The following is a 26,347-nucleotide window of genomic DNA, read 5'->3' on the forward strand; positions in this document are numbered from 1 at the left end:
ATGGTAAATACCAGTCTCAATCTAGAATTGGTCCTCCACTTGCAGGTGGCGCTGTGGGTTAAACCACAGAGCCTAGGACTTGCCAATCAGAAGGTTGGCAGTTCGAATCCCCGCAACAGGGTGAGCTCCTGTTGTTCGGTCCCAGCTCCTGCCAACCTAGCAGTTCGAAAGCATGTCAAAGTGCAAGTAGATAAATAGGTACCGCTCCAGCGGGAAGGTAAACGGCATTTCCGTGCACTGCTCTGGTTCACCAGAAGCGGCTTAGTCATGCTGGCCACATCGGTCAATAAAGCGAGATGAGCGCCACAACCCCAGAGTCGGTCACGACTGGACCTAATGGTCAGGGGGTCCCTTTACCTTTACCTTTAACTAACTTTAACTGGGTTGGGCTACTTGTAATTGATTTTTATCAGCATTGTGTTGTTGTTGGTTAATCAGCAGGTACTGGCCACAGCACAAAGTAGAATCCTTGGGTATTGGCCATGATCTAGAGCAGAATCCTCAGTGCGTGTAATTTCCCAAATTAATAGAATTGGATTGACGTTGCTCTTGCTGGGTGAGTAATGGATGACTGTGTGACCATTACAGCCCACTAGATCATGACAGTTGAGTGAGCTGGTCTTGGGCATAATTTCAGTTATAGCTCTTTTAAGCAATACCAATTATGTATTTGAGCCAGCCCACACCAGCTATCATCTCAGTCCTAAAAGCATGCACAGGCATGTTGTCTTGATTTGATTTTGGTTTAGAACTGGGGAAGATTTTGCTTAGTATTTCCAAGAGTTCTCAAGCCAGCATATGCATCAGTCTCTTTTCCAGGTCAATAGGCTTTGTTGGAGGGAGGGAATCAGAAATGCACCTTATCTTAATTCATTCTTATTATTTATTCAATTTCACCATAAGGTCCCAGGACAGGTGACAGCAAGTAATCTCTTGCCAGCTCACATTTCCAGACACAATTGAGACTTTGAACCAAAGTGATAGTGTGGTTAACAGAGTGGGACAGGTTGGTAATCGGAAACGGCTCAATGGATGGGGCATAGCTGCCACACCAGCTTCCTAGCAGGTAGGTTACTGCTGCTTACAGGAGCGGGAGGGACAAGGTGGCAGGGAGGTTGGTGGTGCCAGTCTTCTTCTGTTGGTGTGTTTGCACCACAGTGACTTTGCCACCAAGTTCCATTTTGCTCCCAGTAAGCAACAGCAGCCCACCTGCTGGGAAGCTATCAAAGTGACTCCACACCATCCAGTTAACCACTTCTACATTCAGAATTCTAGTGATAATGTGTTGTCTGGTGGAATGCTTGAAGTCATTAATTGTGTGTGTGTGTGTGTGTGTGTGTGTGTGTGTGTCTATCTATAAGAAATGGTGCATTTTTTACCCAAAAAATATGTGGTGTAGAAAGAATTTATAAATTAGTTCAGCAATCGTGTTTACATTGCAGAAATTGATTTTACCAGCCATTGTAGCATATATAAGATATATATGCATATATTGCACTTTCTTTTTCTTTAGGAAGTTGCTCCATACTAAAGGTAAAGATAAAGGACCCCTGGATGGCTAAGTCCAGTCAAAGGCAACTATGGGGTGCGGTGCTCATCTCGCTTTCAGGCTGAGGGAGCCAGCGTTTGTCCACAGCTCCACCCACATCCCATACTAGAGATGGTTCAGTGAGAGCAAAGCTTGATCAGGCTGGGACCACCAAATTCCATGCATATATTGATGCCTCCTCCATGCCTAACCCTAATATTGATTATCTATCACTCAAACTGAAGTAGTGCAATCTGTCGTTCACTAGTCCAAGAAGGGAGTTGTATTGCAAAAAGAAACAAAAGAATATACATAAAAGTAGAATATGAGTGAATCTGTCCACAACTGTAATTATAAGAACGCTTGCATAGGGGAGAAGCCCTCAAAATAATTCAGATTTCTTTCCAAACAAAATTGCCACTAATGTCAGTGTGACCTCCACAGAAAACAAAGTATGCAATAAAAATCTCCCTGTAGAGCTTACGTAACAGCATCAAATAATAAACTCAAGAGAAGATGGTATCTACAAAAAGTTTATCCTCTGGAGGATACTTACCTAGCAAATGTTCCTTCTTTTAAACATAATTGTAAAATGTGAGACTCATGGCTGAATTACGGTGAGTTGCCACCCTCTTTCATTCTGAACTTCTTAAAATAATTTTGTACTCTTAAAAAGGATTTGCAATGACAACTGACGCAGTTGTCTAAAGATAGACAACTGATTATACACAGTAAATTAAGATGGGCCGTGGCAATGTGAGCCAGAGGAGGTTAGAAGACAGAACTTTAACATAATATAAGCATAGGAAATCATCATGAAAGCTCTTAAGTATACAATTCAATACATATTTGACTATAAGCCAACAGTCACAAAATATATTCTGTCAGCACTATTTAAATAATAAAATTGTAAATATCTAAAATGCTTTATCCTCACTAGTTAAATTAATAAATGGTATCTAAATATTGTAAAATAGCCAGACAAATGAGCACCACTCTATTCCACCATTATAATATTTCATTATTTGTGTCATAGAATATATTCAGCTTTAATCTAAGAGCATGAGAAGAGCCTGCTGGCTCAGTCCAGCACCCCGTTCTCACAGTGGCCAACCAGATGCCTGGGGGAAGCCCATCAGCAAAACCTGAACAGCACTTGCCTACTGGTTTCCAGATGCATACTGCCTCCAACAGTAGAGGAAGAACCAGGGGCGAACAAAGGCATCGTGACGCCCGGCGCGGGGCGTTGCTACGTAGGGCGCATGTGCGGCATCGCTACGTATGACACATGCGGTGTACGTAGCGACGCCGCACATGCACTGTACATGGCAGTTTGCCGCCAGCGCCACTGGAGCGCCGTATGGACTGTGCCGGGATCCCTCCATTGCCGCTACAGCCACAAACAGAGGATCCTCTACATGTGGTTGTAGCGGCAATGGAGGGATCCCACCGCCATCCGTATGGCGCTCGAGCAGCACCGGCAGCAAATCGCTATTTACAGTGCATGTGCGGCATTGTTATGTACAGTGCATGCGTGCGATGGCACACATGCGCTGTACATAGCGGTTTGCTGCCGGTGCCGGGATCCTCTGCTCGCGGCTGCAGCCGCGAATGGAGGATCCTCCACATGTGGCTGCCGTGGTGCGATGACTGCTCACGCATCCGCGAGCCCCCGCGGGGTGCCTTCTTGTCACCCCCCCAGACATGGCGCCCGGAAAACTGCCCCCCCCCCCGTTGCAACGCCACTGGGTAGAACACAGCCATCATGGTTAGTAGGCATGGACAGCCTTATCCTCCAGGGATCTGTCAAATCCCTATTAGCATAACATACTGATAAATTATATTCATGCTAAGTACAATGCTATACATATCTTACCCCCAAGTCTACCACCATTCTTCATCTGAAAGCAAGTATTTGGTGCACTCTTTACAACCTATGTAAAGGAGAGGTTGTAAAAAAAATGTTTTCATTATCATCTGAAGCACCTTCACCATCCACTCCTTCCACTGCTGCTATTATTTCTGTCAGAGGGAGGTGCTTTTTTTTTAATTATCCAGAAGAGATAGTCTGCACATCAATACAGCACACATTGCCCTTTAAAGAAACAAGTTCATCAATGAGGTTTCCTATGAAGTGATACTCGGAGGGCTTTGCTGCACTGCTGCTGTTCCTCAGCTTCATCAGGCAAACTTCAGACCTCTGTAAAAGGTGGATTCTTCTCCAAAAGCCTTGGGTGAATGATTCACTGGTCTCTTTCCTCATGGTGTACAGAAGCCTTGGGAAAGCTGACACTTGAGGGCAGCAGCTTGTGTAGGAAACGGATACCTGCAGGTGGATCTTGTCCTGCTTGTGAATCTTAAGCAAGTGGTTTGGATGGGTATAGCAAGGAATTACAACAGCAGCCCAGCCCAAGTTATAATGATAGGATATCACGTACCAGTTAGCACACCTTTGGAAAGTATGATAAGCAAAGTTCAGGGAGAAAACAAACCTAACCTGAGGAACTCCAGGGAACAAATATTGTATCACACAGTAAATCCTTCTGATCTTGTAACCTGCTTTCTGCAAGATGTACCATGGAAAAGCAGCATGCGAATAAACTGATGAGGAAATGTGTAATTTATTGTATTAAGCCCCACAATGCTTTCATTTGTATACACTTTTTCAAATCGTTTGTGGCGATGACGCCTATTATATACATTCTTAAAGATGTTTCCTAAAGAATTCACATCCATGAGAGGCAAATGTGGATTTAGGTAAGATTGGCTGAGCACCGCAGTTACAGAAAGATGAGGCATTTTAAATGGCATGTATATTTTCAATGCACGTTCAAAATATTGTCTGCTTAATTTTTGTGTATTCCTTGCTATAGATGTGCCCACATTGGGCACATTCTTACAGAGGCCATCAATTTCAAAGATTGTGCTGCAAATTTAATGTACTATAATTACGTATACTTATCTTTATGGTGGGGAGGAAGTTCAATTTAATTATATCCTTCTGTTCTTTTTTTAGTTTCTTAAGAACAAGTATAGTGATAGTGTGGAATGCTTATAGCTTTTCACCAATTCTGCTTTGTAATCTTGGCAACATCTGTTTAAAACTGATTTTCCTCCCATCTCATTACACCCTCCTATGGAAAATGCACTAGTAAAAGAATAAATAATAAGTGACTTTATCATCCTTGTCCTGTCACACAGATTAAAACAGTTCTAGTATTCCTCAGGAACATGATATTCACCCAGACATAATACACTAAAGCTCAGGGCTGTCAGCTATCAAAAATCTTCTTTGACATAACCCACATCTTTTGCAACCTAGTTTCTATGGCATAGTAGTCCACCTCTTTGGTACTAATATTTAAAACAAGTTATTCCACCTTTAGTGATAATGCTGTCACACAGAAGGAAATCTAATGAGTGGCCTGTGTTCTTTCAGAAATGCAAGAACTGTTTCTTAAGTTAAAAATTCATATGTCACATCGTTTTTAACTTCTAGCTAACTTAATGGACCATTTCCATTTTAAAAGCCTAATTGCTCAAAAGAAAGCTTTGTTGTTTATTTAATGACAAAATATCTCTTTTCAAAGACTACAGGGAAGGAGAGTAGTCCCAGAGATGCTCACTAGGCTCAATAGACATATCAGGGAATATACTCATGGGGATCTGGTTGGCCACAGTGAGAACAGGATGCTGAACTAGTTGGGCCACTGGCCTGATCCAGCAGGGCCCTTCTCCTTAGACTGCTACCAAAGACTCATTAACAAAGTCTTGACCCCTTTGTGACTAAAGTTAGGACAAACAGAAATGTAAATAAACCTGGTTGCTCATATGGAACTGTTGTGATACCCAGATGTTTTGGATGAGTAAGATTCAAAACCCGGGGGTACTGTGTTTTTAAAGCTTGCAGCTATGATTAATATTTATCATTATAGCTAAGGCTGTGCTGAATAGGACTAAGTAGCAGAGGGGCAGGAAATCTGAAGAACTCTGGGTTGGGTTGGGCTTATCTTAAAGATGAGGTGGCTGAGACTTTGAGTTATATTTACACACACACACACACACACACACACACAGGCTTAAGCAGTATGTGGACTGAGAACTCCCAGAAGTGCAAGCTGGATTTCGAAGGGGCAGAGGAACCAGAGACCAAATTGCAAACATGCGCTGGATTATGGAGAAAGCTAGAGAGTTCCAGAAAGACGTCTACTTCTGCTTCATTGACTATGCAAAAGCCTTTGACTGTGTCGACCACAGCAAACTATGGCAAGTTCTTAAAGAAATGGGAGTGTCTGATCACCTCATTTGTCTCCTGAGAAATCTCTATGTGGGACAAGAAGCTACAGTTAGAACTGGATATGGAACAACTGATTGGTTCAAAATTGGGAAAGGAGTACGGCAAGGCTGTATATTGTCTCCCTGCTTATTTAACTTATATGCAGAATTCATCATGCGAAAGGCTGGGCTGGATGAATCCCAAGCCGGAATTAAGATTGCCGGAAGAAATATCAACAACCTCATATATGCAGATGACACAACCTTGATGGCAGAAAGTGAGGAGGAATTAAAGAACCTTTTAATGAGGGTGAAAGAGGAGAGCGCAAAATATGGTCTGAAGCTCAACATCAAAAAAACGAAGATCATGGCCACTGGGCCCATCACCTCCTGGCAAATAGAAGGGGAAGAAATGGAGGCAGTGAGAGATTTTACTTTCTTGGGCTCCATGATCAATGCAGATGGTGACAGCAGTCACGAAATTAAAAGACACCTGCTCCTTGGGAGAAAGGCAAACCTAGACAACATCTTAAAAAGCAGAGACATCACCTTGCCAACAAAGGTCCGTATAGTAAAAGCCATGGTTTTCCCAGTAGTGATGTATGGAAGTGAGAGCTGGACCATAAAGAAGGCTGATCACCGAAGAATTGATGCTTTTGCATTATGGTGCTGGAGGAGACTCTTGAGAGTCCCATGGACTGCAAGAAGATCAAACCTATCCATTCTGAAGGAAATCAGCCCTGAGTGCTCACTGGAAGGACAGATCGTGAAGCTTAGACTCCAATACTTTGGCCACCTCATGAGACGAGAAGACTCCCTGGAAAAGACCAGGGAAAGATTGAGGGCACAAGAAGAAGGGGACGACAGAGGACAAGATGGTTAGACAGCGTTCTCGAAGCTACAAACATGAGTCTGACCAAACTGCAGGAGGCAGTGGAAGACAGGAGTGCCTGGCGTGCTCTGGTCCATGGGGTCATGAAGAGTCGGACACGACTAAACGACTAAACAACAGCAACAACAACACACACATTTAGCTGCCTTCCCTAGATGAGATTTGACATCCATTTTGAATTCCTTTGTAATTTGTGACACATTGCACAGGAAGGATGCTACCGTTAGCACAAATTTGAAAGTCTCTTCTCTTCTTGCCTGTCCTCTGTGTCCATATGAAGGTGGGGGAAAGCTGTCATAGGTGGGGTATTCTGCCACAAATGGCAAAGGGAACATTGCCAGGCTGACGAGGGCAGCTGCCTCACTGCTTAAAGCCGAGGCAAAGCTTGGGGGGGGGGGGAGAGCCTCAGCCACCTTGTCCTTAACACAGCCTCCAGTTTAAGTTCTTCAAAGTCACCCACAGCAAAAGATTAACCCAATCTTCAAGTGGTGATGGGGATATTTTGCCCCAGCCCCCAAAGTTGTGAAAAATTCTGAGCCAAATGATTCAGCACTAATTATTACACATCCCAATGCAGTGAAATCACACACCCCAAAGCACCCCTTGTTCTCATTTTTTTAGGATGCACATGAAACAAAGTATATCCATAGAGCAGAAAGGGAAAATAAAATGAATAATCATGTTCCCTTGAATCCTATCAAAATCAAAATATATGTGTACTTACTTCATTTCCAGTATCTCTTCTAACTGTTTCCTCCGTTCTATTCTTAAATTGGCTAGATGTGCTTCTTTCTCACCCAGAGACTGTTGCGTTGAGGCAAGCCGTGCTTTGGTAGCATCCAGTTCTTGTCTGGTCTTATCCAGGGCATTCCTTAGTTCTTCTAACTAAAAAAAGGCATATGAATAAAGTGGTCACAATGGTAATGTGTAAATATACAGTTAACTCTAAGCTTGGATTCCCCTTCTCCTGTCAAATAAGCAGGCTTTTACATAATAAAGTAATTCAGAAAATTTTATGGCTACCACACCGGGCACTACTTACAATTTTACTTTTTTATTTATTATTTCAGTTATATTCCACCTTTTCTCCAAGGAACAAGGAATTGCTCTACCCTTTTTACCCTCACAACAACCCTGTGAGGTAGCTTTGGCTGAGAGACAGCAACTGGCTCCAAGATTACCCAGTGAGCTTCATGGCTGGATTTTAACCTTGGTCTCCCAGTTCCTAGTTTCCAGTTCTACCACTTTAACTACTACACCATGCTGAATTTCAACCCTATGGGAAGCCTGAAAGCAGGACTTATCTGACTGACCAGTATAGGTCAGCAATTCGTAGCAATTATGTTGATTATAAATGGTGTCTATATGTGTGTGTTGCTCACATCTTTGCTCTTTTAATTTTAAAATTGCTCTTTGAAATGTTGCAGGAGTGAGAAATGTCATTTTTCCTTACGGTGTTTCCACACAAAAATTTCAGCATTACAGATTAAAATGTCAGAGTATCAATACCCAGGTCCAACTTAGACATACTGATATAGACTGATAATAAATCTTAAAAAACCACGGAGGAGGCAAAAATGGACAGAGTGAATGGAAGGTATTTCCCTCCCTTTTTTTTTTTACCCTTCATATCTATCCATTCCTCTTCACATAAGTCCCCAAATGTTTCACCATCTATTGATCCCTGTGCCACCACTTTATTTCTCGCTGCCACCACCCAGGCCTTACCTGGTACAATACTGAGTCCAGTCAGAGTTAAATTGGGACATAAGCTTTTGTTTATTTACTGCAGTTTAACAAGTGTGGGGTTTCATAAACAGTATCAGTCAATTATATTAATGGGGTGTCTATCAAGACCTATAACTTCCGCTACCTGCTCTCACTCACTAAACCACCTCTCAGATATTTACTTGTCTTCCTAGCCCCTAACTGTTCCTGACTCAGCTTATTTCGCTACACTAACTCAACCTACCCACAAACTCTATCCCAATTCACTCCCACTCCAACCAACCACCCAACTCCCAACAAACTCCTTTGCCCCTCCCAGAGCTGGTTTTATACTCCCTCTGACTCCACCCCCCTGGGTTCTGATTGGGTAACCTGTTTAACTATTTCACCTCCAGCACTCTCATATGTTAACGTCACAATAAGCTTTTGGGCTCACGGAGTTCCCTTTGTGGAAAGCTCCTGCAACTTCTCTACTGAGCCAGGACATGTCCTGTTTGACCAGAAGAGGCACAACAGGTTTCTTGGACTGAGCTCTACTGGTCTGGTGGGCAAGAGGACACAGCCAGAAGTCATATCCTGTAAGCTCAGGACACGGCTGCCATGCAGCACACTTTCCTCTTGCCTAGGGGATCCATGGAGTCTGTAGGTAAGAGGGATGAGGCAACAGTCATGCCACTGGAGCGCAGGCCGAGAGGTGCAGATGGGGGGCGGGTGCCTCTGTCCAGGAGCTCCAGTGGTTTTTGTTGGCTGAGGCTAAGCAACCTCTGAGAATAAGAAGCTGACAGCCATATTCTCCAAGTTCAGTTCCCTCCTGCTCACTCCATGCCCCAAGTTGAAGGCAAGCAAACAGGCAGTGCCAGCCCCAGCTGACAGCATACCATGCACACATTTCTCAATTCCAATAGGTTAATAGGAGACTAATGGGGCACACTTAAAAATGACAATATTCCTGCACACTTCTGCAGTACCAATCTCCAGTATAAAGGACCTTCCAGTGTCCTGCCATTCATTTTCCCTTTCAGTGCAGCTCAACATGGGAGACCCACTTTGATAGCAGAAGGATTAGTCATTATACCCTGCTTTCATAGTTATGTCAGTTTTGACCTTCAAGATAATCCTGCTACCTTACAGGATAGTTTGCCTAGAAGAGAATTCTCTTTGATGGAAAACAATTAGGCTTGTGATTTAAAAAAAAACACACACACCAAAAACCATTCCCCCCCCCCCCCGAATCTCTTTAGATAAACTGTGCAAGTAGAGCAGAACAACTCTTTAGCTGGTGTTAAAGTACAGTGCTGTCAGGCTGGCCTCTCTGGTTAATGTCAATAGCACTACGTATAAAAGGTGACTAAAGTGTGTACAAATGTTGATCTTAGGGGAAGGTATGCCTAGAATCATACACACATCTACTATTTCATCCAGCAGGTCAGTTTAAGGGAGAGAGGGCAAACTGGGAGTTTTCTTGCCAAAAATAGATTCCTAGCACACTTGCAACACTATACTCCAGAAGGCAACTTTACCACTTGCATTAATTGTGATATATAGAAATCAGGGATGCTTATCCCATTAGTTTCTGTGAAGCAACAGAAGTGAATGGTGGGTGTCGCAAGACTCACTCTTCATAGGAAGAAAAACACTTTGTGCCTGATGTTGCAGTGTTCACACTTTGAGACTTATTAAAATATACTTGTAAAATAATGCATTTAGATTTCATGATTAACATGAGATACCATGAGCCGATTAATTTAGAATAAAAATGGCATTGTATCAGCAAGCTAGCAAAAAAAGAGTGCTAGCCATGTTATTTGCAAAGTAAGATAATCTGCACTTCAACATCTATCCTATTCATCCTTAACAGCACTTTTGTTATGAGGTTGTCTCGTTTGTTTGTATCTGACAAATCTACCAAAAACTAAATACTGAAAGCATTTGCTAATGCTCATTAATGATGACTGAATAGGACTCAACCTGAAGTTGTACCAGTCCTGCAGATGGATAAATACAAGAAAACGCTTCACTTTATTTATACACACAATGTGGCAGAGCAGAGGTTATATGCTAATGCATGAATCCCAAGGAATAATCTGTACAAACTGTACTGAATAATTTTGTACAGTATTATTACATTTTGCATGCAATTTCCTAACTAAAATGCCAATATATATGGAATAACATTAAGTTATTCTACTTCAGAATATCAGAAAGAGGTAGCTGCATACTGTTACTCATTAAGAGCAACAACAAAAAAAAAAAGAGCAACTGATGCTCAATATTATTTGGGTTACCTGGGGCAAGGGGTAAGAGTGCATAATTAATGTGCCCTCACAAATTAATCATCTTCCCTTTGCTCACCGTTCCTGGGAGCCTTAAAAATCAACCTTTGGTGGTGCTTGCTTAGCGCTGTCTGAACTGTGTGTTTATTGTCCAGACGCTGGACAAAGACAAACGAAGACAAATTCAGAGCACACTCTGTACATGTGCAGACTCTCATTTCACATTCTCTGTAGCAATGGACAAGCAAGAAGCTGTTCCGAAAACCAAATTGCACCCGTTGAGCATTACTGACTAATGCTCAGAAAGTCTTGAGGGATAATTTTTTATATTTAAATCACTGATTTGAAATAGGTTTCCAAGTTTCTAATTCAAATAACCCTATCTCCATGGATCAAAAGAAATAAACACATATTTTTAAAGCAGGCAAATCTGTAACATGTAAAATAAACTATTAAAATACTAGTCTCCATTATTGCTTAAACTTCTTAATTCAATGGCAGGCCAAACATTAACACCTCTGGAAATGATTCTAACTTTCATACTTACAGTATATTGCTCAAATGTTTGTCATGTATGTACAAAATTACTAAATTCATCCAAACAGTATTTTTCTGGGCATACAATGATCAAGGTATCAAGCATCATCTTAAAACACAAGCCATTGCAACTTTTATCCAAGGGGCTAAGAAAATTGGAACTTCATTCTTAATAGATTTGAAGTGGATGTTAGCTAACAGTCAATGTGCATTTTAGAGACATCCAAATGGGAAACTTCTTGAAGCTAATACATTATGGATGGATGGCGTGCTTGGATACACAGCTAGATGCATTACTTTCCATTGAAAAATCATTCAGACTAGCATCCAAATGCAAGCCCTATCCAAATCCTGAGCCAGCTAATAACCTACATGCAGCTGAATCAGGATGAGGGACTATCAACCTGGTTGCAAATTAGGGACATGCTCCCCTCTTCCCCAACACCTGTTCACTTGTGAATAACTTTACACTTTTTTGCCAATGGGTGTAAAAAAAGACTTCTCAAAGGGGACTGTATTTTGGGATGTATTTTGAGGAGATTATCTGCCCACATGAAAAACTGCAGAGATTGTGGAGTATACTATTTCAAGTAAATAAAAATAAAAGAGTTCTGCATTTTTTGTTTTGTTTTAAAAATCAGTTATATTGATTGTCCCTGCTTTCAATTTATATCTGAATGTAATAAATGCAGACCCTCTGCCAAACAGAATCTATGACCCTCTGCCAAATATATTGAGCTAGAGGTTTTTTTTGTCTATGTACAGGAATGAACCAGAGGCAAATACAAGTAACTTTTGAGGTCAAGTATTTTGGTAAAATATGCTGGTTTCTGGGCCAGCCCTTTCAGACTAATATGAGCCTAATCTCCAGCCGAAAGTTTTAGATTATGCTCCTACTGAGTTGTCTAAAAATTCTGTTTACTAAAACAGATGTGTTCTAGTTGTTATAGAAATCTCAGTGTTCTGGAAATACACGAATTAGAATGCTGGAAAGCTATTTCAGATCAATGATTTAAATCGGCTCCTTCGATTTTTTGGTTATTTAAATAATGATTCAAATCAAGAATTTAAACCTTTGTAATTTAAATTGATCTACTGTGTCCAACGTGTGAGCTATCTGTAGATTTGCACTTAGTGGAGCCACAGACTGTGCCTGAATTATTAGGACTGCAAGTGTAACAGGTGCTCAGGAGAAGGGAGAACTAGCTAACTAAACACTGCTTCCTCCTAAACTCAGACAGGAGAGTTATGCTGCTTCTATCATAAGTAGGTTCATCCAGACAAGCAAACATACGAGATTCATGCAAACGAGCTTGCCCTCTTAGGCTACTTTTTGCAGGTTTTGCCTTACTTCAGGAGTGGGGAACATTTTCGGATCAAGGATCACATTACTGGGTAATAAAGGCTTTCTGGGAAATGATATATAATGAGTTGAAAAAATGTTTAAAATAACTTTTGTTATTTTTGTTGTTGTTGTTATAAAACTAGAAGCCTTTCTATTAGGAATTATAGGTACCAACATCCCAAAGGAACAGAAAAGACTTTTTCTGTATATGACAACAGCAGCACGGATGCTACTAGCCCAGAGATGAAAAGAAGAAAGAGTTCCTGCCAGAGAGGACTGGCAAACTAAGCTGTTAGACTACGCCGAAATGGCAAAACAGACCAGGAAATGCGGAGTCCAAGAAGAAAAGAAATTCATGAATGGGAAAAGTTTATAATTTGTTTAGGAGACGACTGTAAGCAGATGAAAACATTAGCAGGATTTTAATCCCACTTGTAACGAATATTATGGACAATATGGATAGATACAAAATATAGACTATGAAATAATATGCAGTTGGAAATGTTGACAATAGGACCCATGGAGGAGAGTGGGGAAAGTCGTCAGATTCAGAGAAATCTCTTTTTATGGATATGTATTTGGCATTGTAACTAATTTGCCTTTGTAAAATCAAATAAAAATGATTTCAGAAAAGGATCGCATTACCTTCCAGATAACCTCCTGCGTACCATGTTAGTGATGGGTGGGTTCAGTAGCAAAAATAGGCCAGGGCAGACCTGCTATCCATCCACAGGTGTGCCTGTTATCCATACATGTTTCTACTTACCACTAAAACAAGGGATAGGGCCCATGTGATGGCTTTGCCCTCTGAGTGATCCAGCTCACATGTGCTGCCTAAATCACTACCTCTGGTTTTGCTGTCTCTCTTCTTGGACCCCAGATTGAAACACATGGTTGCTGCAAGGATGACTGTGGTTAGGGGTTGGAAGACCACTTTGGACTGGCTTGAAACACATATGGCACCTTCCCCTCTTAGAAAAACTAACATTGAGGCTGGCAAAGGCTGAATCAGATACATTTGAAGCTGTCTGGTTTCCCTTTTTCGGCAAAGGGGCTCTGGCTGCCTGACCGGTTTTGGGGGATACAGTTTAGGGAAGTTTTTAATGTTTGATGTTTTATTGTATTTTTAATATTTTGTTGGAAGCTGCCCAGAGTGGCTGGGGAAACCCAGCCAGATGGGTGGGGTATAAAATAATAATAATAATAATAATTCATACTTCTTGCCCTGATGTGCATTGGGTATTGGATTTGTTTGTTAATGAATGTTATATTTCATGGGGTTGTGGGGGTTTTTTTGGTAGATCTAAAATAAACTTTTTAAAAAAAAAATAAACCACCAAAATAAATGAGAATAGCACCTGGACATTTTTGCTTCACATCTCAGTTTCCACAAGGATTAGAGACTTATTCTTCTTTTAAAATTTTTTTAAAATAAAAAGTTAGACAACTAGTGCTTATGGTTCATTATGGCCAATGTTCCTCCTTGCTTCCTCCTGCAAAAACTCATATGCACCATCCAGGCAGGCAAAAGGAATTATCAGAACTCAAGGACACATTTCAGCCAAGCCAGAGCACTCAAGGAGCTGAAAAGTAGGACTGGTGAGGCATGTGGCTGAGGAGAGGATGTAGCCTGGGAAAAGTCCTGACATAGAGAACTGGGACTCAGCTACATTGGCAAAGAAAAAGTGCTTTATATGCGTTGTATATGCATTATAACACTGTGACACCAAATGGTGCTGTGGAGTTCTGTTTTTGCCAACCAGATTTCTCATACAAAGTTTACAACGCGTTTAACTGAAATGCTTCTTTGATGTGTCTAGATCATGGGTAGGCAAACTAAGGCCCGGGGGCTGGATCCGACCCAATCACCTTCTAAATCCGGCCCGCAAACGGTCTGGGAATCAGCGTGTTTTTACATGAGTAGAATGTGTGCTTTTATTTAAAATGCATCTCTGGGTTATTTGTGGGGCATAGGAATTCATTCCCCCCCCCCAAATATAGTCCGGCCCCCAACAAGTTCTGAGGGACAGTGAACCGGCCTCCTGCTGAAAAAGTTTGCTGACCCCTGGTCTAGATCCAGCCCTGGAGAGTAATATCTGGCCCTGAGCCTCAGGTTCTCCACCCCTGACTTACCTTAATAAGTCTACCCATAACACGTAGATGTCAAAGGGAGATGATACTGCCAGCTTGGAGTAGCAAGTGGAATGGGAAATGTATTCTGATTGAAACTGTGGGGTGCTCTGTTGACAATAAATGTGAATACATTCATCCAAACCCATAAAATGAAGCAGTCAAGTATTTCAACTAACTAGAACATGGGTTACAGTCCCTGGGTTGTCTCCCATCTTACTCATACTCAGAGCAGTCCCACTGAAATTAATGGGCACAACTAATTCAATTCATTTTTATGGCTCTACTCTGAGTAAAATTTAGTTGGATACAGCTGCTTATATCAAATAGAGTATTTGATCCTTCACTTAATTACTGTGCTTTTTCTATTCCACCATGAACAAAGGATTTAGATTGTAATCAACATTCTAAACAAGTTTAATTTTTTTGTGTACTCTGTCCCCAAGGTTCAAAACAGAAGTGTAGGAAAACTTTCACCCACTGCAAACATGATCAGAACTATTCATATAAATTGGAGCGTGAATTCATGTATGTGATGGGCCTTACGAAAGAGTTCCAATGGTCACTCAAATATGGACAGTGTTTAACAACAACACTTACATATGCTTCTGTAGCTAGCAGAATTTACAGCATTTTTAAGGAAAAGTTTTCCTCTTCAAATATTTCCAGTAAAGAGCAGAGTTTATACAAAATGATTAGGAGTGAGGCTAGTCTAAATATAATATACTTGTAAGGGAAATAACATTTATTTCTCTGAGATCCCAGGCACTGCTGATGGCAGAAGCAAGGCTGGAATGTACAGATAATTATCTTTAAGGCCAGTCGACTGTTAGAAGGCCTACATAATATCACCTTTAAGATCAAGCCAAGACATTCCAGTCTGAATCAGGGTTTATTTATTAAAGGATTTAGCACTTTTAGATCCCATATTGCTTGGAAGACCACCAATTTCCATTCTCAAATATCCAATTTCTCCAATTTCTTGTTACATGCGTAAAACCCTCAGGATCACATCTGCACATTCACAAACGAAGGACACAAAAATACCTTCTCTTTTGCTGACATCAAACTCCATTGGAATCACCTTCAAAGTAAATCTTACAGAGACTCTTCAGTAATTCATTAAGTATTGTTCATCAAGATATGGCAGAAAACATCAGAGGCATTTCTGCCTGGATGTGTTCAAGTTTCGACTGGACTGGACTGGGCCAGAAACAATCAGATCAAGGCTGACTCCGGAAGGTTCCGGAAGAAGCTTTCAAGACCAATTTTGAGCAGACCAAGAAACAGAAATGATACCCATTTCCAAATGAAAACTAGGACAGCTGAGAGTGACGCACTGAAATAAGAGCTCATCCCTCATTTGATTTTTTAAAAACTTTGTTGTATTTTGCTGTTTTAGTCAATTGCTTCAAGATAACTATGCCTGTGTAACTGTGCACTGTCTTTACACCTTCTGACTTGCATATCTGGTATAACATTTAGCTTAGCATCATGAATTGGTAAAGACAGTGACAATTTTAAAAACAATTGAAACAAGATTTCCTTTAAAAAAAAACACCAAAAAACCCCCCACAAAATCCTGTCCCAGGAATTTTTAAACTATTGGTATTCTCCTGAATAAAACATATAGCACCTAATAATGTTTAGGAAAGAAGGCCATACAATTATCCACATGCATGGTTAAGTTAAAGCCAAACTGAAGTAAATATGATTTATTCCCACTCAAGTGCACAGAGGACTATAGCCCAAGGGAGGACAAATGACTGAAAAGATGTGTCATAATCTGTACCTTGACGAAGCAGAAACAACAATAAATGGTGTTAATTATTAGCCCTCAGGTAGGCTCAGCAAAGACATTAATGACCAAATTCATTCTCAGACCCAGTTCCTCATTTGTAGAATGGATATAATTGTGCTTATCAGAAAGGATCACTGTGAGAATGAAAGCGCTAAGGACAATAAAGTAGCTTGCACAGCTTTAAGCCCCACATATAATAACTGCAATTTTAAAATAAGCATATCTGAGCTATGCTAATAAAAGCTTGGATTTTTATATTACAATTCATATACTGTAAGACAGCTTATTATGTATCTAAATATTGTGTGCACAAAGAAATCAATGTGATTGTCAAGGTTGCAGATCCCCTGTGGCAGTTAAGCCGTAGCATGATGCTTGTTCATTTATTGCAGAAGTCTCAAGTTGGTATGATTTGGGCTTTCACATGCCCCTTCCTGTTTTACTGAATAGATAAAGTAATTAGTGAAGTGGATTTCTAATACGTTAATTAGACTGTAGCATTGCCCAGGTGATTTGAACTGTTCTGGGAAAGAATGAAGGATTTCAATTGAATGGTCAAAGATACACTTTTTTCAAACATGGTGCAGCCAGTTTGCTCATTAATTGTCTCATGTGGTAGGGAGGAGAGATGGCAAGCAAGCCCAAAATGAATGGGCCGTTAACACTCATTCACAGCCATCCAGAGAAGCCATCCTGCTAACTGTATTGTTTTAAAAAATGGAAAATGGCTATGCCATGGTCATTCCACCATGATTTCTCCTCTTTATTTTAAATTAAATTTGCAGCCCAACCTGCAACTAATCCTTTGAGTAATCCTGCTTAGAAGTAGAGTGCCAGCAAGGAGCAGTGGTTAGAGTGTTGGACCAGGCATGTTGGTGACCGGGGTTCAAACCCCAACTCTGTTATGAAGGTCACTGTGTGACCTGGGGCCATTCACGGCTTCTCAGCCTAACCTACCTCATAGGGTTGTTGTGGGGAGGGGGAGGGGGAGGACCACATACACCACCTTGAGCTCGTCCATCTGTTGAATAAAAGGGAAGGTTCATTACTAAATTCATTGTTTTCCTGGCTGCAGGACTATGCACACTTACAGTGGAGTAAGTAAGGATTGGGATCCGAGGGCAGGAAGAAGAAGAGGAGTTTGTATTTGATATCCCGCTTTATCACTACCCGAAGGAGTCTCAAAGCGGCTAACATTCTCCTTTCCCTTCCTCCCCCACAACAAACACTCTGTGAGGTGAGTGGGGCTGAGAGACTTCAAAGAAGTGTGACTGGCCCAAGGTCACCCAGCAGCTGCATGTGGAGGAGTGGAGACGTGAACCTGGTTCACCAGATTACGAGTCTACCGCTCTTGACCACTACACCACACAGGAGGAAAGGTCAGCATTGGGAGGAAAGGGAGGGAAGATCAACATGGAGTTAGGGGAAAGGGAAGGGTGGGGAGATCAACAGTGGCAGTTTTGGCTTCTCTTCATCCTCCTCCAGCTGCCACCCCTCTCTGGCCTTGGTGAAAAGCAAATGGTGTTGCTGCTGCAAAGCAGCCTCTGGACAAAAAGGAGGAAGAACCCAAAAGGAGAAGGAACAGCACCTATGTGCACCGGGGGTTGCATCTGTCACTCGTGGATCAGGAAGTTCCTGCCATCCAAGGCAGTCATCTAATGTGTCCTCATGGGCAGCCTGGCCCTGGGCTAATCACTGGGGAAGCAAAAATTCTACATGTGATAGTGATTCCTTCCAGTGAAGGACATAAATATAGGCAGCTAGACCAGTAGAACTTTGTATGGTCATGATGTTCTGAAGATGTTAAGAAGAGTATGTCCGGTGGATCTCTTGTACCAGACCAGGAAAGTAGATTCTGGGAGACTCGAGCAGGTGCCTAAATATGATAGCTCTTATTAAATCAGTTAATAGAGCAACCCGGCATTCCGGCTGTGGATCACTCTTGCCCTGGAGTGGACTAGTGCTTACACTGGCTAGCTTTCAGTGCCAGATGAAACCATTTCTGTCCTGCTGGGCCTTTCAAGTGCAGGCAATCCTCGTTTTGCATGGGGCGGCTTCCAAGTAAAGAGTTCTGTTCCACCCTCCCCCACCCAGTTGTGCCTCCCTCCCTCCCTGTTAGTGATGTTTTAGAGACATTTTCGGGTCACTTCCGGGTTCGGTGCAATGTGTGTGTGTGTGTGTGAATGTGCGTCAATTGGATGCACATAAATTGGCCGTTGCTTGTCATCACCTTTGGCCTATGTATGATGGAGGGTAGTGTGTACTAAATTTAGTGACTTGTTTGCTTGTATCATATTTTTATTTATTTTTATGTTGACCTGTTTTTGTATGTTGTGACTCACTCTGAGATCTTTCTACAATGAAGGGCGGGATATATTTTATAATAAAATAAACTATATCCATAGTCTGTGATAACTGCTTATTAACTTTTGGAAACCACAGAGGACCACGTTGGTCTAGCAAGGCGAACAGTCTATTATGGGCTTGTTCCAAATGCAACATATGTATAAGGCTCAACCACCCCCATGTGGAAAATGTTATGTCAGAAACTTCATTTATATTTGATTTATTGCATAAGGTAATGCATTTTGGACCAATGGAAAGAAATCCAGTATTCAATGGAAAGCAACATTTATATTGCAGTCATTAACATTCACACGTAAAATTTACTGCCAAGATATCACATGAGAGGAAGACTCACAGAAAGCAAGGTTCTGCATGGGTCAGACCGTTCCCATAGTTCAGCAGTGCAGGAGTCAGGAGGACATGGCCTCCTAATTCATATCCACAACATTGCAAGGATAAACAAAGAAAGGAGATGTCATACTTCATCTCGATTCTAGAGCAGTCTGCAAAGCTGCAGGGATATCACCAGAAAGATCAGTTTGCTTCAACCTAATATACAAAACAGATTGTGCACAGGTCTTCCACCACCCCTTACCCCACCCCCTGGTAACATTGTGTAACCTAAGGGATTTTCCTAGCTTTAGAATACATACCACAATCTAGCCCTTTCCCTCAACACCCCACGATCCATAGCTGATAAATATTACTTATCATCCAATTGAAATGCAGCTAATTCTAGGCCAAAATCATCAGCTGTTTAGCCTTACATACCAATGTACCGCAAATGTTTAGGCCAGGAAGGGAAGAATTAAGCAGTATCAAATTTACACAGAAGAGGGAATTTTGGAAGGTAGAATGTACAGCAATTACAGGAGCTGGAATTAATCCAGCACACTGGGATTAACATTCTTACTGTAAAGGCAAGGACCAAGGGATTGTTAATGACCACATGTGGTCTTTATATCACCTCTGAAGGATAGCACCTCCTGTAATTCAAAGCCTACTGTCCAAAACATCATCACGGCTTCCCTATGGTATCTCTGGACAGGTTTACCATCCAAATACTAACCCAAGCTGACCTCCCTTAGTTTGAGAAATGTAACAGGAATACAGCACAGGAAATGCAGCTCCAAGAAGAAAAGAACAGGTGGTGGAAAAATAACAGCTCTACTGGGAATGTTACAATGCCAGTGGTGGGCTAGAGAAGGGCCACTGAACTGAAATTGAATCCTGGCAAGATCGAGGTCCTGTAGGTGGAGCGGTTCCCAGGTCTGGGAAATAGGCTTTTAACTCATTCTGGGTGGGGTTGGACTCCCTCTGAATCCATTGCTGTCTCGGGAGATCCAGTGGCAAGAACACCCTTCACCAGCTTCAGCTGCTCCTGGACAGGGACAGCACTGCTTCAGTCACCAACACACTGGAAAATTCAAGACTCAGCTACTGTGATGTTTTCTGTATGGGGCTGCCCTTGATATAGTTCTGAAAGCTTCAGCTAGTGCAGGATGCAGATAGAAGGTTAATGAGTGATGTACCTGGCCAGGGAAAGGTAACACTATTGTTGAAGGGACCACACTGGCTGCTTGTTTTTGTTTTAAGGAAGCTTACCCAGACATTTAATTTTATTGTGTATATATTTAAAAACTTGATTTTATCTATATTTTGATAGTTTTATTATGCCTACTGTTTTTAAAGTCTCTTGGTTTTAATAGCACTGCTTTGTATTATTTTATGTAAATAGATTCAGGGTTTTCATTAAGCAGTTTCAGGGTTTTCATTAAGCAGTAGATAAACTTTGCTAAATAAATAAAATAACTTGAACTACCTATATGTAAGTAAATATCTTATATAACTTCAATGTTATACCTTGAAGTAGAATTGTTGCATCAACACTATTTTACAGGAAAACTAAAAATAAGGGATATTTCCATGTCTTACTTTTGAAATACAATAGTTTAATATTTAAGAGAGAATATGCAAATGGATTCTTTTACAGTTATCAGAAGATGGTACAGTAGTACCTTGGTTTAAGAACAACCCTGTTTACAAACTATTCAGTTTACAAACTCCGCAAAACCAGAAGTAGTGTTCCGGTTTGCGAACTTTACCTCAGTCTAAGAATTGAAGCAGAACAGTGGAAGGGCACCGGCGGCGGGAGGCCTCATTAGGGAAAGCACACCTTGGTTTAAGAATGGTTTCAGTTTAAGAACGGACTTCTGGAACAGATTAAGTTCGTAAACTGAGATACCACTGCATTTGACAGCACTTGTATGTTGTATTTCTATTCACATGTCATTTGGCCTTTTCATATAAAAGAAATTATTGGGCAATACTATGATAATGTCAGAAGTGTGGTCTTTGAACTCATTTGACACACTCTTGTGAAGGGTGAGTTGTAAATGCGCAACAAGCACTTACTGTGGGAACAACTGAGGAACAAAAACAAACACAGTATACTAAACTTTGATAGAAATTTTCGCACAAACTTGTGAAAGTGTGAAAAAAGTGAAGCAATGTGCGAATGCAGAGATCTTTATTAGATCCTGTTGTGCTGTAGAAGATTGCATCTCTTAGTGGTTTGAGATGGAAATAGTGCAATATTGTTCAGACCGAGGTCAAATGTATTTAAGTCCTGGCACTTAATAAAAATGAAATAGGCTGATATTCAACTTTGCTGAGCACTTCTGTCACCCATTGGCTTCAATGGGATTCATGGGTTCTCAGCACTTCTGAAATTACTTTTCAATGAAAACACATTTCCTTTTTGAATATAGACTTGCATCTGTTTTCCTAAATTCACTTATACTCAATCTTTATAGACTTCCTCTGAGCTGTAAATCTACGTTACATGCTTTCTTCATTTGTTTGCTAGACAAACTGCCCTTGAGAGTTGTCCTGAATCTAAATTCTTCCACCGTTGGCCATAAAATATTTCATTGCCTCAAAGTAAGCAAAGGAGTGGGGGTAGGAAAAATGGGGTTTGCGGAAGAAATTGCCGCTTTTCAGTACAGATTGTCAAAAACAAGATGCGGAAATATAGAGAAGACAATTGGGAAGGTTAAGGGAAGTGGCCCAGCTTTCAGCTGACAGATGGAAATGAGCACAAGAGGGAGTAGGGCTTAAAAAAAAAAGTTAGAGGAGACCTTTCATGAAGGAAAGTTTGCAGCTCTCAAGCAATATGTTCTGTTTGCTGATGACGCCAGATGTTTCCATTCCTGCTCTCCAGACACTGCATTCTTCTCTGCTTCATTTCTGCAGCTTGAATGGCTTGAGCTTTGCAATGCCAGTGTACCAACAGTAATATTATTACTAAGAGAATTAAACTGCATACTTTCATCCAATATGATGAACTGTTCCTTACCACATCTACCAGCATTTTCAAGACTGTTCATGAAATTTAGGGACTGTTCACATTTTATGAACAGATGAATGCAGATTAACTTTATAGTTTATATTGGGGTGAACACTGACCACAAGATTCACTTCAGACCCTGCTTCAGCAAAGAGCAAGATTTGGTCCAAAGTGCTTCAGGGGAAGTCTGATTTGGCTTGTGGGTCTGACCCGGAATTTCGATTTAAACAAAAAACAAAAAACAAAGCTTTGTGCTTTCCTCATTCACTATTATGGGGCAATAAAAAGGCTATTGCCTTCCTTATTTTTGACAGAATTGAATGAAATTTGACAGCACCTTAGCCCCCTTGAGTGGACAACTTCTGCCAAATTAAAAATAGGTTCAGGCTTTTTTATACTAAATATACTTAAGATTTTATTTTTTTATCTTGCAAAAAGGAACTGTCCCTGATGGTATATTTGCAGGCATGGTAGCCTCATCTGAGGGAACAAATTCTGACAAATTTCAGAAGGGTAGATGCAACTGCTTTTCTGCAAGGGAAACCTTTACAAGTATAGTGTTTTTAAAAAGGATTCACTTTATCTCCCTTTCTGTTTTATGGGTAATTTGTATGAAAACAGCATACACCCATCATAAAAGTGCCCACAGGTAAGAAGCTTGCCACATTACAGGCAAAGAGGTCCTACAGTTTTTGTGCTAGGCGACCTTAAGATTGGTTTGGAGGGGACCATTCTGTTACAAAAAGAAGCTTCACAGAAAATAACCCTGAGCAGTTTCAGAAGGATGAGTGCAAGGGGTAAGGCATTATGATAGACTGGGGAGGGAAAACAAGTGTGTTCTGCTCAGTTGGTATCACAAGTCACACAAACTAAGAGCAAAACTGATGGGTGGATGGGTGGGCAGGAAGATTTGAAGGCCCAGCTTTTTCCAGGCAAACACTACTAGCAGAACTAGTAAAAGAGCACAAAACAGGCAAGAGCAGGGGGATATATTACTCTAACAAACCTCCACAACCCCCGAGTTAGGAGTGGGGAACTTCTGGCCCACAAGACTCATTAGGCCTGGCACAAGTACCAATTTGGCCTGCAAAGACATCTCTCCAAAACCATGGTCACCTGCCCCACACCTGGCATCACTGACTGACAGGCACTGGCCAAGCCTGCTAGGATGGACTGTGCTTAGGTGATCCCGGTGATGCACTTCATTACGCAGCCAGTCCCTGCTGAAAGCAGGGCTTCAAGCCTGAGCTGATGAGCTGACTAAAATTTGCTTCAATAACAGTTTGAAGTAACTGGAAAGGATGCCTATGAGAGCTGTGCAAATGGCCTCTTGAAATTAATTGGAAGGGGAGTGGATTTCACTACATTTATTCAGGGAGGGGAGAAATCCTCCAGCAGTATTTTGGGGAAGGGCTTGGCACCAGCAGTGACAGAAGCACACTGTTGCAAGCCCTGCCTCAACCACTGGTGGCCAATATCCAGAGAAAATTATGTGAAGTGGCCTTCGCCGGCTCCCCCTAAGACGGACGAGATAAAGATAAATCTCAGAAACTTTCTCAGCTATGTTTTCTGAGAAATGACAGCTCAACTCCACTGCAAACCTTTTCACAAAAACACCAAAAAAGGTCAAATGTGGGAGTTTTAATTTAATCATCAACAAGCATTTTTAGCATGCAAGGCATTTTAGGACCTTTTCATCCTTCAGCTCCCTAACCATTTTGGGAAGTCACATTTTAATGATAAGGACAGGGGCTGAGAGATGCTGATATGAAATGTTCAGCGAATCTTAGGCTGAGCTAGGACTGGAACAAATGTTTCCCCTTGTTAGATTGAAGCTTCTTTGTGCTCAACCACATCAGCTTTTCATATGCAAAAGTTAAGAATGAAAAAGGTATGTGCATGGCCCATCAGGCCCAGAATCCCACTCCTCACCACCTCAGCTGCCTATGCAGTAGCTGAGTACTGTAGCTGATGCTTCTATGGACAGCTAAAAACATGCAGTACAGAGATAAAAGTGATTATAAAAAAAAATGCATATAGAGGGACTAAAGCTCACTCATATTAAAGCTCACTCATATAACTTTCAGTACCTAGGGCTGCAATGTTCTGCTCACTTACTTGGGAGTAAGAGCCACTGATCTCAAATGGACTTACTAAAGATATATAGGCTTGCTCTGAATGCAACATATAAAACATATCAAGGTGACATATAAAATCAAATGCAAAGAAATTAAACTTGGCTGTTTTGTCCTACAGGATTTGACTTAGATTACAGTTTGAATTTCTCTACGTTATTACTCAAACCTGCTTGACTGAGCTGCCATGAAACTTTAATACATATTTTAACTGCTTGACAGTCTGAGCATAAGCAGAAGGCTTTTTAATGCCAAAAGGAGGCTTAAAATGCAATTACTTTTTAAAATATATATATTTAAAAACGGATCTATAAGTAGAGCTCCATAACAGCAGAAGCTGTAATTTTTTTTACTGATTTTTAGAGGACAAAATACATAGCAGTTGAGGAAACAAATCTCTAATGGTTTGTTTATCTACCATCAAAGCACAGTTTCTATGTGAATTCCATTTATTTCAATGGGACACACATAGGTGACACTCTCAGTGAACTCCATATCATATCTACAGGTATCAAAGTGCCCTGTGCAGTATTATATTTGAGAATTGTTTCTCTAATCAGAAGCACAAAAACATGGTATATTAATTTGGTTCACAGTTCAGAAAAGAGGTATTAAATATGCCTCCAGTACAATGCAAGGTGTGTTGTCATTTTTAAATTACTATGATGTTATATATAGACTGTAACTGTACTTTTATGTGGTGGTATCAAGTTTTCATCAAGTCTTCTTGATGAAGAAGACTTCTTGGGCTAAAAATGAAACACAAAGTCCATCTAATACTAATACTGCACAAGTACAATTTCAAAAACCTTGACATTGCAAGAAACCGTTATGTCTATTGGCTTTGGCTGTAATTCTTCATAGCTTACATTCATGTTTTAAAACTTTGCTATATATAGGCAGAATAAAATTAACTATTGTTAGCTCTTGTACACATATAAAATAAATTTTACGTGTGTGTGAAAGAGAGTGTGATCTTCATTTTAACACTAGAAATTAGGAGACAACTCCTGTCCTGATTAATTAGCTCTGTCTCACTGCTCTGTTCTACCTGCCTTCTAGTTTAAATTTGAAATTGATGCAGTTGTGGTTTGCCGTTTCACAGTTTGCCATTCACATGCTTTTTCTCTTTCTCCTTATGCAGGTTGCCAGTGCATATGTGCTTTGATTAAAACGTGGCCTCAGCATTCATGTTCATGCAATTGAAGTATTGCATCAATATCACTATCACATGAGTACATTGCTTACATCACTATACAAAAAGAAATATTGCTGCAATCACATCACGGTTCTTTTGCATGGTATTTAACCAATGTACAAATGCACTCATGCACATCTGTAACCTATATTGAAAAAGGACATGAACTGAAAACTGCAGCCAACTTTGAATGCACAGTAGTATGACCTAAGTCCAGAAACAAAATATAAACAAACAAAAATGACAAATGACTAACATAGCAGTGGCACTCCACAAACCAGATCAAGTAATCTGGAACTCATAAATCAACAGATAAATTAAAATGGGGAGAACTAATTGAAACCAAGGGCTGCGTTCAAATGTTTAAAGGCAAATCTTTCTGCTTATGCTAGTGGCTCAAGCCCCCGTCCAAGAAACCTAACAGTCTAATTTTCACATCTGGGCAAATGTTTCCCTGCCACTCATCACACATCTAAGAAGTAAAAAACAACAATACCAAATGCATTTCTTAAAATACAATGAATGGAACATTCGCATGAAAACCCAAAGGCTTTTTCAGACAAAAGCAGCAGTTAGCTCCCTCCGCCAAGTCCAAGGAAGTGTTACCCCAAAGTCTAGGTGCAGAGTTGAAAATCTATACTTCCACTCATATTTCTCCTGGGCTGCAAGTGATATAAAATGCCCTATGAACTCCAATTCTGAGGTGAGATAAGAGAATTCTCCCTGCAGGCAGGCAAACAGTGAAGAGGTCTATAGGAACAGCTTCTTCTCACAAACAGCCAACTCACAGTCGACAAGCAATTCTCATAT

General features: G+C 40.9%; 1 protein-coding gene across 11 annotated transcripts in view; it reads right to left on the reverse strand.

Annotated features, from left to right (window-relative positions):
- ERC2 (ELKS/RAB6-interacting/CAST family member 2) overlaps positions 1–26,347 on the reverse strand; it is a 526,798-nt gene that overhangs the window by 211,918 nt on the left and 288,533 nt on the right. For all 11 annotated transcript variants that reach the window (XR_013983315.1, XR_013983316.1, XR_013983317.1 and 8 more), the window contains one exon: positions 7,420–7,580. Coding sequence is in view for 3 of the 11 variants with exons in the window: in XM_080996735.1 (XP_080852861.1) it covers positions 7,420–7,580 (161 nt within the window). In the remaining 8 variants the exon portion in view is untranslated. The remainder of the gene's footprint in view (positions 1–7,419; positions 7,581–26,347) is intronic.

Source organism: Podarcis pityusensis (assembly GCF_964106645.2).
Source record: "Podarcis pityusensis genome assembly, chromosome: 2".
NCBI classification, from domain to species: domain Eukaryota; kingdom Metazoa; phylum Chordata; class Lepidosauria; order Squamata; family Lacertidae; genus Podarcis; species Podarcis pityusensis.